Source organism: Pinus tabuliformis, chromosome 8, assembly GCF_031772625.1.
Source record: "Pinus tabuliformis cultivar Carrire ecotype Pingquan chromosome 8, CPIR1, whole genome shotgun sequence".
Taxonomy (NCBI): Eukaryota; Viridiplantae; Streptophyta; class Pinopsida; order Pinales; family Pinaceae; genus Pinus; species Pinus tabuliformis.
This window is the reverse complement of record NC_142294.1, coordinates 1,393,467,376-1,393,483,404: the sequence shown is the minus strand read 5'-3', so window position 1 is coordinate 1,393,483,404 and position 16,029 is coordinate 1,393,467,376. Positions and strand designations below refer to the sequence as shown.

At 40.9% G+C, this 16,029-nt stretch overlaps 1 protein-coding gene across 8 annotated transcripts in view; it reads left to right on the top strand.

The window, feature by feature from the left end:
* Nucleotides 1–16,029, top strand: part of LOC149240761 (uncharacterized) — a 399,764-nt gene that overhangs the window by 263,318 nt on the left and 120,417 nt on the right. For 7 of the 8 annotated variants that reach the window (XR_016246545.1, XR_016246543.1, XR_016246544.1 and 4 more), the window contains 4 exons: nucleotides 4,034–4,108; nucleotides 4,263–4,349; nucleotides 4,978–5,193; nucleotides 5,310–5,399. Coding sequence is in view for 5 of the 8 variants with exons in the window: in XM_089373808.1 (XP_089229934.1) it covers nucleotides 4,034–4,108; nucleotides 4,263–4,349; nucleotides 4,978–5,193; nucleotides 5,310–5,399 (468 nt within the window). In the remaining 3 variants the exon portion in view is untranslated. The remainder of the gene's footprint in view (nucleotides 1–4,033; nucleotides 4,109–4,262; nucleotides 4,350–4,977; nucleotides 5,194–5,309; nucleotides 5,400–16,029) is intronic. The other variant, XM_089373809.1, reaches the window with a different exon arrangement.

Genomic DNA, 16,029 nt, shown 5'->3' with positions numbered 1-16,029 from the left:
CTACGAGAGCCCAATTCAGTAGTAGTAGGATGGACTAGTGTTGGATGGTACCGAGGAGTGTCAGAGAGACAGTTGCAGTGGCTAGGAGCGTCAGAGACTGAACAACACAGAGCAGAGTTGGTAGCAGTGCAGATGGCACAGAGTAGAGGTCAGCAGCAACGCAATAGATTCAAATGGTTAGCACAGAGAAGAGCAGCAGTCAGGCTTCAACTTTCACATGGTATCATGATGAACACAGTTAGTTTAGTAATTTGGGATTTTTTGTTGTTGTTGATGGAGTAGTAGCAATAGTTTGTAGTGCAGTGGCAATGGCAGTGCTAGCAGCAGCACAAATGCATCACTTGAGAGGAAGTTGTAGTACGGATGTAGTGTTGACAGTGGTAGTGTCAGCAGCAGTACAGTTGTAGCAGTAGCGCAGTAGTTGGTGGACAACATGTCAGACATCAACAACACTAAGGATGATGTTATGAAGTTAGGGTGATGCTTCAGTGGGAAGAATTGCTAGAGCACATTCCTCACTAAGAGGGAGTGTTGATTTTTGGTAGCATCAGATGTGCTTTAAGTCTTAAAATTTGCAGGGAGGCTTAGACACATGCATTCTCCACCACCCAGAAATTGTTTTGGGAAATTCCAGCCGGAGACAGTTTTGTTAAAGTAATGAATTATTTTTAATGGGACCCTAAGTCTAAACTTAGGAAATTAAAAGAATTAATGTGTATTAATCTAAACTGTGGGTGTAACTTCTAGAAGAAGGCGAAGATCAAGTCAATATGATCCTAGCCATTGATTAGAATCTAATCTGGGCCGTTGATTGATCAACGAGACGATTATAAGAGAAGGCTTGATGGGCACTTGGAGAAGACACAGAGAGTTCAGAGAATCGATTTTCTGAAGTAGAGCAGTTGCCGAGAGATTTTTGATAGTGAGCTTTTGCAGTGAGGGGCAGGGATAGTTGGGTTGGAGTATCTTCTCCAGGACCCAGGATCAACAACAGAGAGGCAGAGAGACACCAAGAGGAGGCAGTGCATACCCGGGAGGGGTTGACGCTGGGCCAAAAGGGCCCACACAGAGCCAGAAGGGCTCACGCAGGGGCAGCATAGTCTTCTAGTGCAGAAATCTGAAATCTGTCAAGGAGTTGATATTTTTGAGTCGGCAGGGTTGGAAACTGCTCCAGTGGGCAAACTTTTCCCAGTTGGGTTGACGCAGGGGCTACGGAGGGCCAACACAGAGATAGCCAGGGACAGTTGGTTCAGCTGCCGGAACAGTCAGAATTGCTGGGTAGAGTGAGGTAATCTCACTAAGTTTTTCTACTAGTTTATTTCTCTGTAACTGGATTGCTAGAAGGGCATCCAAAGTTGTATTTAGAAATTACTGCTTAATAATATAAAACCCTCAGAGCTGCTGCAGCAGTTTTCCCACATTGGGTTTTTCTGGGACATTTGTCCAAAAAATGCTGTGTCACTTGTGCATCTTTCTCTATTTGTTCTGTTCTTGTTTTGGGCAAATTTATTATTTAAGTGAAAGCTGCAGTGTATGTATTTCAATATTTGCCCTAAGAAACTGCAAATAACTTGTTCATGTAAATCTAACAAGTAGAAGAAATATCATCAGTGGCTGCAGTAGGGATTCCGGTTTAGGAATTTTCACAGATCTGAGCTTATGAACAGTTGGAAGAAATCTTGGAAGGAGGGATGACTTGATTCTTGTGGTGGTCTTGAGTCTAGGATATCTCACTTTGATCTGACTCCATAAGAAGAGAAGACTTTCTGGGTTTCCTCCCTTGTGGGGTTTCAACCCTGGCTTGGAGCCTATATCTCGAGTCTCATGTTTTTGTGATGTTCATGTTTTGTTTTTTGGTAATTGCTTGATGAAGAAAAGAACACAATTATAATAACAATAATCCAACACTGATCTCACAAGTAATTATCAAGTAAGAGAAATCCTCATCACTCCCTGTGTATTGATTTCTCAACAAAACTCTCACTTAGCTTAGTTTTGGGAGATGTTTAGAAATTTGAACTATTGTGTAGATAAAGGAAACAAGGAGAGAAGAATTAGTAATGCCTTGGTCCATGTGTTGAACATGTCATGTAGAGAATTGGAACATTGCATGTGCACAATGAACACACTGACAACTTAGTATTAGTTGATAGTCCAAGGTGAGTTGACAACATTAATATCCTTAGCAAATGGACACTTGGAATACATAATAGCCAACTAGTAGGAAAAAGACATTAATGAATGGAATGTAGGAAAATGACCAAGAGCGTAGCGATAGCAATAAATCGATGATCCTTATATTACCATTGAAGACACATGATAGTTAAAAGCAAGCAGAAAGCCAAAACAACAAGGGATCTCGAGAATAATAACTAGTAAGAGATTATCAATTGGAGACATGGTGAAACAAAAATAAAAACCCTTTCTTGAGCTCTTGCCTACAGTCTACCAAATTGGTCGTTTGCTGTTGAAGTTTATTTGGATATTTTATATGTTAAAGTTATATTTCATCAAACTATCAACAGTAACACAAGTTGTAGTTACATTATTCAGAGCCCTGATAGATAGGGTATTTGCTTTCATTGTTAGTAAGATATTGAGGTTGTGCACCCAATGGAACAAGTGGGACCTCATGACTGTGCTGTTGCATTTTGTTCGTAATCTGTCATAGTTTATAGCATTTCATCTAGACCAAACAAAAGCAAATCTTCCAACTGCTCCAAAAATTGACATTGTATCCTTACAGGTATCCAACCTGTTCTATCTCTTGGCCTAACAGAAGCCAATGTGGAATAAATTTAAGTTGATCAGTTGAAGTAGAAACAAGAATGGATGGTGAAAAAACAACATTAGCTTGTGAAGTACATACAATGGTTGGTCGAGAAAAAACAACAAAAAAATGAGTTCTAGCCTCTAGGTGAAGCTAATGCAGGACATGTTGTCCATGTTTCAACAGATGACAGTTATTCAGTGAGAACTAAAACAAAACAAACTGATGCTCATTGTCAAACCTATTACAAAAAAACCATTCAAGCTAGAGTCTAAGATTTCAGTGCTTTGATTTGCTGAATTTGTCAATCTCAGTAACTCGGATGCCATCTAGAATCCTATTGAATTAGATCAACATGACTAGATGTGATAATGCTGTGGCCTGTAATGTTCAAATGTCAGTGCAAGTCCTCACACGGGAACAAACCAACTCTCAGTGGTTGGCATCTTCTAGCCAACAACTTGTCATTTGCTAGGATCAGTTCAAAGTTATCTCTCACAAGTAATTCTAACCTCTTGGATGCAAGGAATTCTTACTTCCATGGTACCTTCAATTTCAACGAATTCTTGAGTAGATGAAACAATTGTAGATGAAGTAGTTCAACCACCTATCATTCAAACTTTAGGTACAAGACTGTTATGGCACTGTAAAATTAAATGCTTTTATTGTCTATTTCTTCTTTGAGATAAGAATTGGAGCTCCTTCCTATCAGTTTGAAGTTTAAAGATTCTTTCTGGTTCTTTTCCAAAGCAGTACAGGCTTCAATGCTTGGCTACTCATATCTATGCTGATGGTGATATGTCTGTCCATCACCTTCTACCGTCGTTAATATACTACTTAGACACTTTTGGAGCCATAAGAAGGCTTAGTTAAAATACTTTCCTGCAGTTTTGAATATACGTTGATGGATCGAAATTTAGCATTGATTACCATCTGATCTGCTTATTAGAAAGCAGTCAGAATGAGTCTGGAATTTTCCCTAGACATAGCTTGGCTTTGAAGGTTCTACGATGTTATGTAATATAGTTAGATAATCATAGTTTAATAATTCGAACAAATCTCCAACGAGGGATATGCTACTTTGATTTTTACTAAGCTTATAGTTAAAAGGGCATCAAAAATCAACAATCACAAGGGGACTAACAAAGCACAAAGAGCATCAGCATTATGTGATTCACTCAATTATGTTTTGTTTGGCATTATGATTGGTATCTTTGGCCCAACTAGCAAGACATGTTTGTTTGTTATAATTTTAAGTTTTAGCTGCTTCTGCAGATAAGCAAACAACTTTGTTGTGCAAACTTGGGGTTGAGGGATCATCCAGCAATAAAACAACAGGTGAAAGGAATTGTAATTTTCCTTCTTGTTGTTCTCCTACACATTACATTATTTCTTTTATAATATTTGTACTGGCATATTGATTTATTATAGATTGCAGTGAGCTTTATGTAATAGACTGTTTGTACTTGGTATTTTCTATGATTGTTGGCAGTTGCTAGCAGTACTGGAAAATCTGATAGAGAAAGGAGGAGCATTATGCATGCCATCTTGTTTGGAAATATCGATATTACTGCTTCAGGTTTGTCCTCTTATCGTTCAAGTGATTGATCCCACATAGTGGATATATTTTGTAGCAATTGATGTGATGCATAGGAAGAATATATGTTGAGCATGGACATCGCTGGAATCAATAATTTGTGGAGGATATTTGGGATAATCAGTTTTATAGCATTTTGGGAGCATGGGCACAATAGTTGGTATCTTATGTGTTGACAATAGTGGGTGTCTTTTAGGGTTGGAACTTAGAAGCATATTATTTGTAAGCTCTAATATTTTTTGACAAAGAAGCTAGCTGCACAATAGAGCATGGGCATCACTCTATTAGTCTAGCCTGAATATGAGAGTGATTACTTTCATTATATCATGATGACATTCAATTTCAAATTGTTGATACACCACCATTTGAGATGCTCCACCATCAAACATATTGTTTTATGTTTCTGTATGGATGGAAGCTCAAGAGTAGAATGCAACTGGATAGAAGTGTTTCTTTTACATGTATGTGCATTTCATGCAATCTACTTTCATTAGGGTCAGATTGCTTTTGCTTTCAAGGAAATCTATGAGAATTGGATAATGAGTTGAATTTTATTTGCGCAGACTTTTGAAGTGATATTCATAATCTTGACTATTTTTAATGTTTGCAGCTTCAGTCTTTTGATGATGATAGACAAATACAGCAACATGCTGCTCTGTTGATGAATAATCTTGCCTGCGCGGTTGGGTTGGTTTCTGGAAAAGAATTGTATGCAAGGCATACAGAAGCTCTTCTTGGAGTTGTTACAGCTGGCTATTCTGAATGGTCGGGGAGTTCATCTGGAACATTTCTCTTTAAAGCATTTATTCAAAATGCTGGAAATTGTGTAAGAGTTACAAATAACTTTTACAGATTCTTCTCTGCCCATACCTGATATTTCCTATGTAATCATTACCATGCTTGTCAGTTGAAGTGATAAATTTCAAATATTGTACAACTTAGGTGGGTCCATATCTGGAAACATTGTTGCAAGTATTTTCCGATTGCTTGAATCCAGAGAAGGATCCTGCACTACGGTTATGTTTTGTGGAGGTAAGTTTTCTGTGAATTCTTAGGTGAATTTTGCTTGGTTTCTTTCTTTTTTCATTGAATATTGTGTACAAATCAAAGCCTTTGCAGAAAGATGAAAAACTGGGAGAGAAACTACAGTATAAAATATAGCTTAGTGTGTATTGACTCTTGAGTTGCAGACTAGTGGCTGATTAAAATTGCAGTAGTCCTTTTCCCAGTCCTATGATATGTAACCCATAGAACTGCGAAGTATGATTGATGCCATTTTTGACCCTTTCACGGAGTTTAAAATTGAACTAATTGTTATGAATTCTGAATATTTTCCGAGTGGTTAATAGAAACTTTAGTAGTCCTTTCTGTTGAATTTTGGAGTAGCTGTGGTCAGTATTCCCAGCTACTCCAAGTCGGACCATAAAAGATATATAAAAGCAAGAAATTTTGAATTTAAATTGCCTCCAAGGAGTAAGAGTCGGCCAGCCCCAAAAGACACACCTATTCGGGCTAATGAGATGACGATATATAGGCTACTCGTCCTCCTTAAGGCACAAATTCAGGTCACACATCAAACATATTCATCTGTTCATCTATTCGAAGGAGAGAGAGAAAAAGGAGACCGAAGTTGACCAAAACAGTCCAGTGTTGACTTAGCTATCTTATCTATGTTTTGACCTCAGTTTGACTTCACCCCTGTGGAGAGAGGCCGAAATATTTCTGGGAATTTTGTTGGGCAGCAGATCGAATTTTCTGTGAAGGATCAGGAGGCTGAAATTCGGCCTAGTTGGCCATAGTTAATTGAAACTTTCTGAGCAGCAGTTTCACTAGGCTTGTGGACAGTTTGGCCTGGTTTGACTTAGGTTTCGTTGCTGGTCAGTATGACTTTTTTTTTGACTGAAAAGATCAGATTGTATCTCTTGTTGAATTGAATAATTTCTCTAAGAAAAGGTTGCTGGGTTTTTCCCTAGAAGAGGGTTTTCCCAAGGTAAAACTTGTTGTGTCTTTGTGCATCATTGTTCTATTGTGATTTCCACTGTCGTACTGCTTTTATGGTTGAATTTCTGAAGTGTAATTGCTTAATGATAAAATTGAAGTGCTAAAGATAATATCAATATCATTAAAAGTAATTATCAATATCAGGAATTTGTGCTTGTATCTATTGCACTTGAAAAATCAACATGGTATCAAAGCTTTTGGTAAAGAAAAGGTATTGAGATCACTCTTGAAAGATACAATTTTATGATCAAATCCTTGTCCAGGAGGGTATTTGTATAAAAAGAGGAGGGCCAAGCTTCTTCAGAATCTGTGCTTAAGAAGGAGGCTGATCTTGTCTATTGTTTGAGTAAGAGAAGAAGAGGGTCAATTTCTGTTTACTGAAGCCCTAGTATAGGGCTTGTTATTGCTCAAACTAGCAAGGGACATAAGGGGGATTCCTAAAGGGAAAATGCTAGACCAAGGGCAACAAATGGAGACGTAGCCCACTGTCACCTTAGCTAAGGATCGTTTCTATTTATGGAATTTCACCAATGGCAAGAGAACTGATATATTATGGAGTCGTTGATGAAGGATAAGTCAATGAACGGATGTGGAGTGACCGAAATAATCTCTTTCCCAAAAGAGTTAAAAGGATAGAGCTTGCTTGCTTTCTAAACAAGCTATAATGTCTTCTAGGGAAAGGAAGGGAGGATTTGAGGGTTAGGTTTATGGGATATGACTTGTGAAGGAATTTCCCAATCCCTAAAATCCTTGTTGAAATTGGTATCTCGGATGGTTCTTGAAGAATTGTTTTTTCAAAGGAACGGGACGACACGAGATGAAGTGGACCCGGTCTAGGATAGGTGGAATGAATATAACAACCAATGATGTTCTTACCTTAGACAAAGTGGGAAAGGATCAAAGAAAGAATTTCACTTGAAGGTGGTGATTTGATCTTATGAGGCACTAGCCTTGGGGATGCTAAGGCAAAGTTTGGTCCCGGAGCTAGGGATTGGCTTTTCTCTCAACTCCACCATTGGAATGGCTTCAAAATTGAAGGAGACCTTGAGGAAACACCAACGCAAAAGATCCTAGGAGATCGAACTTTTTGGAGGGCTAGCTTGTCGGGAAATTGATGCCCTAGGTGCCCCAACTTTGCTAGATGAAAGGAAGGTGAAAGGATGTGATTTTTGGTGACCATCTCTTGGTAGATCAATGCCTTAGCCTTGGGAGAATGGGGTCTATGATGAAATATGAGTAGGATTCTTGATTCTCAGTCAAGGAGGCCTCAAGACCACTTCGCTAGCCTTCTAGGTCAAGGAGAAGCAATCTTGCAGCTTTTATATTTCGATGTGCAAAGGAGATGGCTTATCAAGGTCAATTCATTGATAGAATTACCCCTAGGAGATTTCGTTCACATTACATGGCCCATACATTGAGAGATGTTATAATAGAGACAAAATTCCACAATTTAAAGTAGTAAATGCATGCAACAATTAGCCCTAAAAATAGCGAAAATCTTAGTCCAATGTATATCAGAAAGTAAAAGAAGAATAACATTAAAAGCATGTACTTACATGTAACATAATATATCCAATCATCCACAATTGACAAAAGAGAAGCTCCAAGATAAGATAGACCAATATCCACACTTCAAAATTCATCCATAAATCTCCAATTCATCCTCTAGAAAAGTTGCAAAATTTTCAAGAGAGAAAACATCCAATCCAAAGTGATGATGAGCAAATGAGCTCATCTCACTTCTATTTATACACAAATTAGGAGTTCGAATTAGCTTCCTTGGCCTACATAAGCCCCAAAAATAAAATAGTGTTTTAATAATTCAACTTTTGGTGACAAGCTCACCAAACTAGCTCATAAATGAAAAAATACGCCTCTCAAGAGGTCAAACAATAATCTATGCATGTTTTAGGGCCCTCTAAGAGGCCTAATGAGGTCCATGGCCCCTTGTAATAACTTGTGGTGCTCCAAATGACATGTGGGGGCACACAATTGTTCTCATGGGTCTCCAAACAAATCGAAGATGCCTGTAGATCACCTGCAAGGGCTAGGATGATGGTGTAGGTGATGCCACATCATCGTGCAAGTCCTAGATCATCTGCCAAGTGTATGGTGCAAATCTAGGTTAGCTGGGCATGATGGATCAGGGGCATCTTCCTTGCCCAATAAGTGAACCATGAGCAATCTCTGAATGGATTTGGGGATCCATGGAGTGTTTTCTCTTGCTGTGGAAGCCCATGGCTCTCAACGCACACCCTATATGTGCCATTGTAGCCCTCTGGAGGATTAGGACTCCGTATAGGATCACCAAACGCAAAATGGAGACCATCTGCAATCCTGCATAAGATCCAATGCGTTGCCTAGCCTTCTAGTAGAGCAAGTCATTAGATAAAGTGAGTAATGAGCTTACCAAATCATGGACCACGGGTGGGGACTTCATAATGGCCTGCCCTTCCATAATGGGCTTTGGGATGTGCCAATGTTTCCTAAACTCCAAATGGGGTTAACTAATAATCCTGTTAGGTGGTTTCTACTTCTAAAGGGGATAATATAATTAAGGTACATCCTTCAAAAGGTGGTGGCATGTGCCTGGGTCACATGCTGGGGTAGAAGGGTAGCTAATAAGAGGGAAGCCCACACTTGGGTTTATAATGTATAGGAGGGAGCAATCGTGGTACCTGAGGTGCCCTGGCCTTGATTTTTCCGCCCTTCTTTGCCTTTTTATGATTTTCTTTGATTAACTACTCGGGGCTTAAGGTGTAAGAGCATGATGTATAAGATATAGCAGTGAATACCCTATTTTAAAGTGGGGCTGTTCATTGCCCACTAGGGGTTGGGACAATCATGGGTTCCTATATGATGAAGGAGTTTCATAGAACTTGTAGGAACCATGGCGATGGCCATGATGATGGAGTAGAGTTCATGTATTGGCTTTTGCCCATGTGCTAAATGTGTTTGTCTTTACTATATTGTGCATTTTTTGGTGCATTTTCTTGTTGAATGTGGCCAAATATGCTTTTATCTTTCTTTTCAGCTGCATCAACCTTCAAGGCATCATTCCAAGCTTGAACGAAGGTGTGGGCAAGGGGAAGGGGTGAGCTAACCCTATGTGAACCCAATGGAGAATGTGGACCTAGGTGGGAGAAATGATGAATGGGGTACAAACCTAACCCATTCTTTCCGCCGAATCTCCCCCATTAATCCATGCCGAGAAGTGCCCATGATAAGCAAACTACAATTCTTAACTACCAAATGACAAGGCATAAGTTTAGGTTTGGGAGGTCCACCTTTAAACATACGATCATGGTAGATGGGCGAGGGACCACATGGCTGGCTCAGGCAGCAGAGAAATGGCATAATGAGCTAGCCTGTGGATGCAAGGGGCTGCTGGCTGAGTACCATCTTGGAGAAAAGAAATTTCTCGTAGGGATATCACCCACAAAATGGTGGGTAACAGGGCTGAAAGACCTCGAAGAGCAATGACGAAAAGACTGGGCCAAGACTACAAGTCCTCAGGAAAAAGGGTTGTAGAGCCTAAGGAGGAGGATGAAAGGCCCCAGGAAGTAAACAAAAGGGCTAAGCGACCTTAGATCCATGTATAGTAAGAACGTAAGATTTGTGTAAAGGTGAACAGTAGATCCGCAAGGCTAGTCTGAGTATAGGTTGAAATTAATCAAAGTCCATGACCAAAGCTAAGCTAAGATACCAATGCTGGTAGAGGGTTAGTTTAAAAACAATGAGTAAAATCATGCTTCATTATGATTCGATCTATGTCATTGTTATGATTCATTGTCTCCTTGGCTCGTCACATCAGAATTATGATTTGTTAAATTAAGTTCATTATGATCCAAGCCTGTTCTATCTCAAATTGATAAGAGACATAATGATGTAGTCTGTGTTGACAACAATCTTGGCAAAATTATAAGGGCAGCTATATATATATTTAAAGGTAGAGAACAACTATAGCCATTGACTGAAGAATCCAATCTCGGGGAGAGTTAAAACATGATTAGATAGAAGCAGAAAAAAGTTTTGATGGAATTTGAAAACGAGTAATCTTTATACATATGTATAATAGATTCTGACAAAGGTTATATCCAAAGAAGATACATAGCCGTGTCTCGCCATTGACACAATTTGTATGCCATCATCTTACATTATTTATGTAACATGGATTGAGTCATGTATTTGATACATGTACAGCTTGACCATTCCACACTAATCATTGTATTGTTATGTGGGCAATGTGATGCTAGGTTGTACAACTATGCAAGCAAATACCAAGTCAAAAAGAATCAATTGTTGATTCAAATGATTTCCTCTCCCATTCGTGGTATCACTCAAAAGGACATGTATGCCATCAGATGTGCTGTCGCAGACACGATAAAAGTCTTTGGTTGTTGGCTCAAACTTAATCGTAGTCAAGAAGAGTTTTGGCTGAAACTGCAGAAAAAATATGCAGTTGGGGTCTCAGTATAGTAGTCCAAATTGCAGATTAGACAAGGAAGAGGATCTCTGGAATCGAGAGAGTTGGCCCATGATTATTTGAAGTGGAAAAACGTTGTTAGATGGATAATGTTGATTTGTGGTAGCATCGGATGTGCTCTAGCCATGAAAATTGGTGGGGAGGCTAGAGCACATGAGATCTCCAAGACCCAAAAATGGTTTGGGGAAATTCCACCTGTTTGGAGAGATTAAAATAATTAATATTTTTAATGGGGTTCCTAAGTCTAAACTTAGGAAAATTAAATTATTAATGGGTATTAATATAAAACTGGGTGAGAATGTTCTAAATGACATGGATCAAGCCAAATCTAGTTTTAGCCATTGATTAGTGACTTAATCTCAACCGTTGAAGACTCAACAGGAAAAGTATAAGAGGAGGCTTGAAGGTCAGTTGGAGATACACCAAGATTGATCAATCAGTTCAATTTTCTAGAGCGGGGCTTGCTAAGAAAATTCGAACTAGTGATCTATTGCAGCAAGGGGCAGTGAGTACATAGCAGAGAGGCAAAGATAGTGCCGGAGGGTTAGCACAGAGATTGAAGAGGTTGACGCAGAGGCAACTAGAGCTACGTAGAGGCAGCAGGAGCCACACAGAGGCAACTAGATACTGCGCAGAGGCTAAGGGGCCTGCGTGGGTGACGTAGAGGGCCAGAGAGATGAAGCAAAGAGTCAGAAGGTTGACGTAGTGGGCCAGAGAGATGACGCAGAGAGTCAGAAGGCTGACGCAGAGGGTTCAGGAGCTACGTTGAGGCTAGTAGGGCTGACGCAGAGGGTTCAGGAGCTACGCTGAGGCTAGCAGGGTTGACGCAGAGCCTTGGAGAAGTGCCAGAAGGATTTTCGTGGGGAAAACTATTTGAATATCTGTCTTCGAGAAGAGGTATTACTGCCATGTAACAATCTCTGTTGGGTGAGCCATTTCAACACCTTTGTTGCACTCAAGAAATCTGAATAATAATAAAACCCTAGGAACTCCTGCACCGATTTTCTCGCATTGGGTTTTTCTGGGGAGGATTGTCCAAAAATAACGGTGTCCGTTGTGTGTTTGTCTCAGTATTTCAGTTGATGATCTGTATATGAGTTAAGGATGCATCTATGTTTATTTTCAGTATTTATAAATAACTTGTTAATGTAATAAACAAGTAGGAGAATTTAAACCAGAAGATGCAGTAGTGATTTCTAACGGGTTAGACTTAGAAATTTCAACATGGTATCAGCGTGTTGCAGATCACAGGAGGACTGAAGGCATCAACGATATCATAAATTTGCAACAGTAACAACTGTCCCGAGAGACAGAGTTGCTCCTAAGCAGAAGGCGACAGAGAAGGAGTGAGGCAGAGGGCTTGCGTCATCATTTCGAGGTAGAGAGAGGGCGAGCGCAGAGGCAGAGAGAGGCAGAAGAGGCTCACGAAGAGCCATGTCATCCTACTAAGCTAGGTAGGCTTGACGCTGTTGGCCAGAGGAGTGATTCAATGTTTGTCGGGATTGCGTAGAGCTGGAAGGCTTAGTTTCTTTAGTTGCCGGGGGCCTAGGGAGCTGTGGGAAAATTGTGGATTGGAAAGCTCGTTGGGTGATGTTTCTGTTGAATCAGAATAGTACATAACGGGACAAAACCAAGGTAGAGGGAGTCGCTACCTTGACAGATTTCTAGCCAAGAAATCCAGATCCGAGTTGCAGTTGCAAGAAGGATTGGAGAGGAGCGGATCGACAGTTGGCGGGAAGATTTCCAGCAGGGAAATCAGGACTTAGAGGGAGATTTCCAGGAGAAATATCGAAGCTTAGAGGGAGTCCAAAAGAGGAGCGAGGATGGTAGTGAATGGATTGGGGGATCAGGACAGGTTGGATGGGGTTTCCAACTTTGTCATTTGGAAGGCCAGGATCTTGGCAGTCCTGGATAAACATTGCATCAAGGGCTTCGCCTTGAGAATCGTGGCTATTCCAGTCGACCCAGCTGATAATGAGAAGTATGAGGATGCAATGGCGAGGGCAAAGTGCATAATCCTTGATGGAGTCAAGGATCATGTTGTACCACATATTGCCGAAAAGAACACAACAAAGGAGATGTGGGATACTTTGATGACATTGTATCAGGGCACTTCCGTGCAGCGAAGATTCTATTGGAGATTTAGCTGCAGTCGTATCAGACGCAGAAGGGGGAGCAGATAGATCTATACCTCCTCAGATTGCAGGAGATTCGTGACCAACTTCCATAGGGGCCACGCCAGATCAGGAGTTCATTGTGAGGACCTCCTTGAATGCAGTCTCTGAGGAGTGGGAGACATTTGTCAAAGGCATTTTGGGTAGAGCTACTCTTCCAGGATGGGAAGAGATGTGGGCAGCTCTTCGCCAAGAAGAGATCAGGCAGTTGACCAAGGTGGGGAGTAGTGGGAAGGGAAGTCGAATCAAGAAAGAGGAGGAGGAGGATGCGACTCTAAAATCTACGAGACAACAACGAAAGAGGAAGAGGAATGATATCTCCAAGGTGAAGTGCTTCCATTGTGGGGAGCTGGGTCATTATGCATCCCAGTGTCCCAGGAAGAAGAACAAGGGAGAGGCTTCTAACTCCAAGGCAGCTCCGGCTAAGGCGGAGAAAGAAGTCGAGACTGATGACGACTGTGCCATGAGTGCTCATGCACCTCTAGAGAAGAGGTGGGGTGACATCGAGCTGTAGTCAGGAGGACTACAGAAGATGAGGGGTAGGATCCTTGAAGTGCCCAAACTATTGGGTCATATCCGGCTATAGGAGCCCTTAACAACAGTAGCAGGATGACAAATATCGGGTAGAAGCAAGATGCGATGGAGCGACAAGGCAGTGCTAGAGTGCAGAGGTATGTAGCAGCGCAGCGGGGGTTGTAGCAGTGCGAGGGGCACAAAGGTGTTTGCAGCAGTGTGGGAGGCACAAAGGGGTTGCAGCAGTGCGAGAGGCACAAAGGTGGTTGCAACAGTGTGAGAGGCACAAAGGTGGTTGCAACAACATAGAGGTAGCAGAGGGAGCACAGGATTGCAGTAGAGGTAGCTTCAGTATCAGGAGGCTTCTAGATTGACATGGATGTCAGAATTTGGGTAGATCAGTTACTTCTCAATAAATGAGTTGCAGTGCAGCAGTTAGCAGTGGCAGTGCTATGGGCAGCATGTTGAGACGGAGCTGCAGCACAGATGTTGCAGTTGCAGTGGCGGTGCCGTGGGCAACATTACAGGAAGCAGTAGTACAGTGGATGTTGGGCAGCAGGCCAAGCATCAGCACAGGTACCGGTGTAGAAGGATGAGTGTGATGTTCAGTGGTGGAGCATTACTAGAGCACATTCCTCGATAAGAGGGAGTGTTGATTTGCGGTAGCATCACATGTGCTCTAGCCATGAAAATTGGTGGAGAGGCTAAAGCACATGAGATCTCCAAGACCCAGCAATGGTTTGGGGAAATTCCACCCGGTTGGAGAGATATTAAAATAATCAATATTTTTAATGGGTTTCCTAAGTCTAAACTTAGGAAAATTAAAATATTAATGGGTATTAATATAAAACTGGGTGAGAATGTTCTAAATGACATGGATCAAGCCAAAACTAATCTTAGCTGTTGATTAGGGACTTAATCTCGACCGTTGAAGACTCCAGAGGAAAAGTAGAAGAGGAGGCTTGAGGGTTAGTTGGAGATACGCCAAGATTGATCGGTCAGTTCGATTTTCTGGAGCGGGGCTTGCTGAGAAAATTCGATCTAGTAATCTGTTCCAGCGAGGGACAGTGAGTACATAGCAGAGGGGCAGAGAGAGTGCCAAAGGGTCAGCGCAGAGACTGAAGAGGCTGATGCAGAGGCAGCTAGAGCAACATAGAGGCAGCAAGAGCCACGCAGAGGCAGCGAGAGACTGCGCAGAGGCTGAGGGGCCTGCATGGGTGACGTAGAGGGCCATAGATCTGACGCAGAGAGTTAGAAGGCTAACATAGAGAGTTCAGGATCTACGCCGAGGCTAGTAGGGCTGATGCAGAGCCTTGGAGAAGTGTCGAAAGGATTTTCGTGGGGCAAAGTAGTTGAATATCTGTCTCTAAGAAGAGGTATTACTGTCGTGTAACAGTCTTTATTGGGTGAGCCATTTCGACACCCTAGTTGTACTCAAGGAATCTGCATAATAATAAAACCCTCAGAACTATTGCACCAGTTTTCTCGCATTGTGTTTTTCCGGGGACGATTGTCCAAAAATAACAGTGTCCCTTGTGTGTTTGTCTCCGTATTTCAATTGATGATCTGTATATGAGTTAAGGTTGCATTTGTGTTTATTTTCAGTGTTTATAAATAACTTGTTAATGTAAAAAACAAGTAGGAGAATTTGAATCAGAAGATGCAATAATTTCTAGTGGGTTAGACTTAGAAATTTCAATAGCTAACGAGGAAACTAGGGCAATAAAGAGAAGTAAAGTACAAGCCTTACATATACTATCATTGAGATTGATACATTTTAGTGGAATGATATTGATAGTTTAACTGAATTGGAACATCCTTGATTGAATGATAATGTGATATAATAGAAATGTACAGAACTCCAGAAAACAAAGTAGCAGGGGCCAAGCTTAATCTTGACAAGGGCTCATGTTTAGGCTTTGTTATCGCCTAAGATACACACCTCAATGTGGGCAAAGTCCTCAAACCCACTAGGTGTGGTCTTTATGATGCAACACTTAGAGAAGGGGCTGTCATCTATTCACAACTCTCTTTGCTTAAGCTCTCTCCTAGTTAAGGGGGGTGGTCCCTAAAATTGATTATCGACGGAAATCTTGTTGAAGACAACAAGCCCTAGGAGATAGAGGGCAAGGCAATCACCATTCAATTATAGCTTGAATTTAAAGATGAATTAGCAAGTATTAATATTAATGAGAATGTGAATATTGATGAGATGGATCCAATGAAATCAACAAGACATCCAACAAGATAAAGAATGAGAGAACAATGCCTTTGGATAATGCTCAAAGATAAATTATGCTACTTGCAAATGAAATGATTATCCAAGTTACAAGAATAGCAATGCCGCAAGACAAGCGTTAGTAAATTAAAACTCACAAGAGATTAATGTGCAATTTAGAGATATGAGCAATAAATGAAAGTAAAACTTGCAAGGTAGATAAAACTTGTACTTTAAAGAGATGATCAAACAAGATATGACAATAAAGGA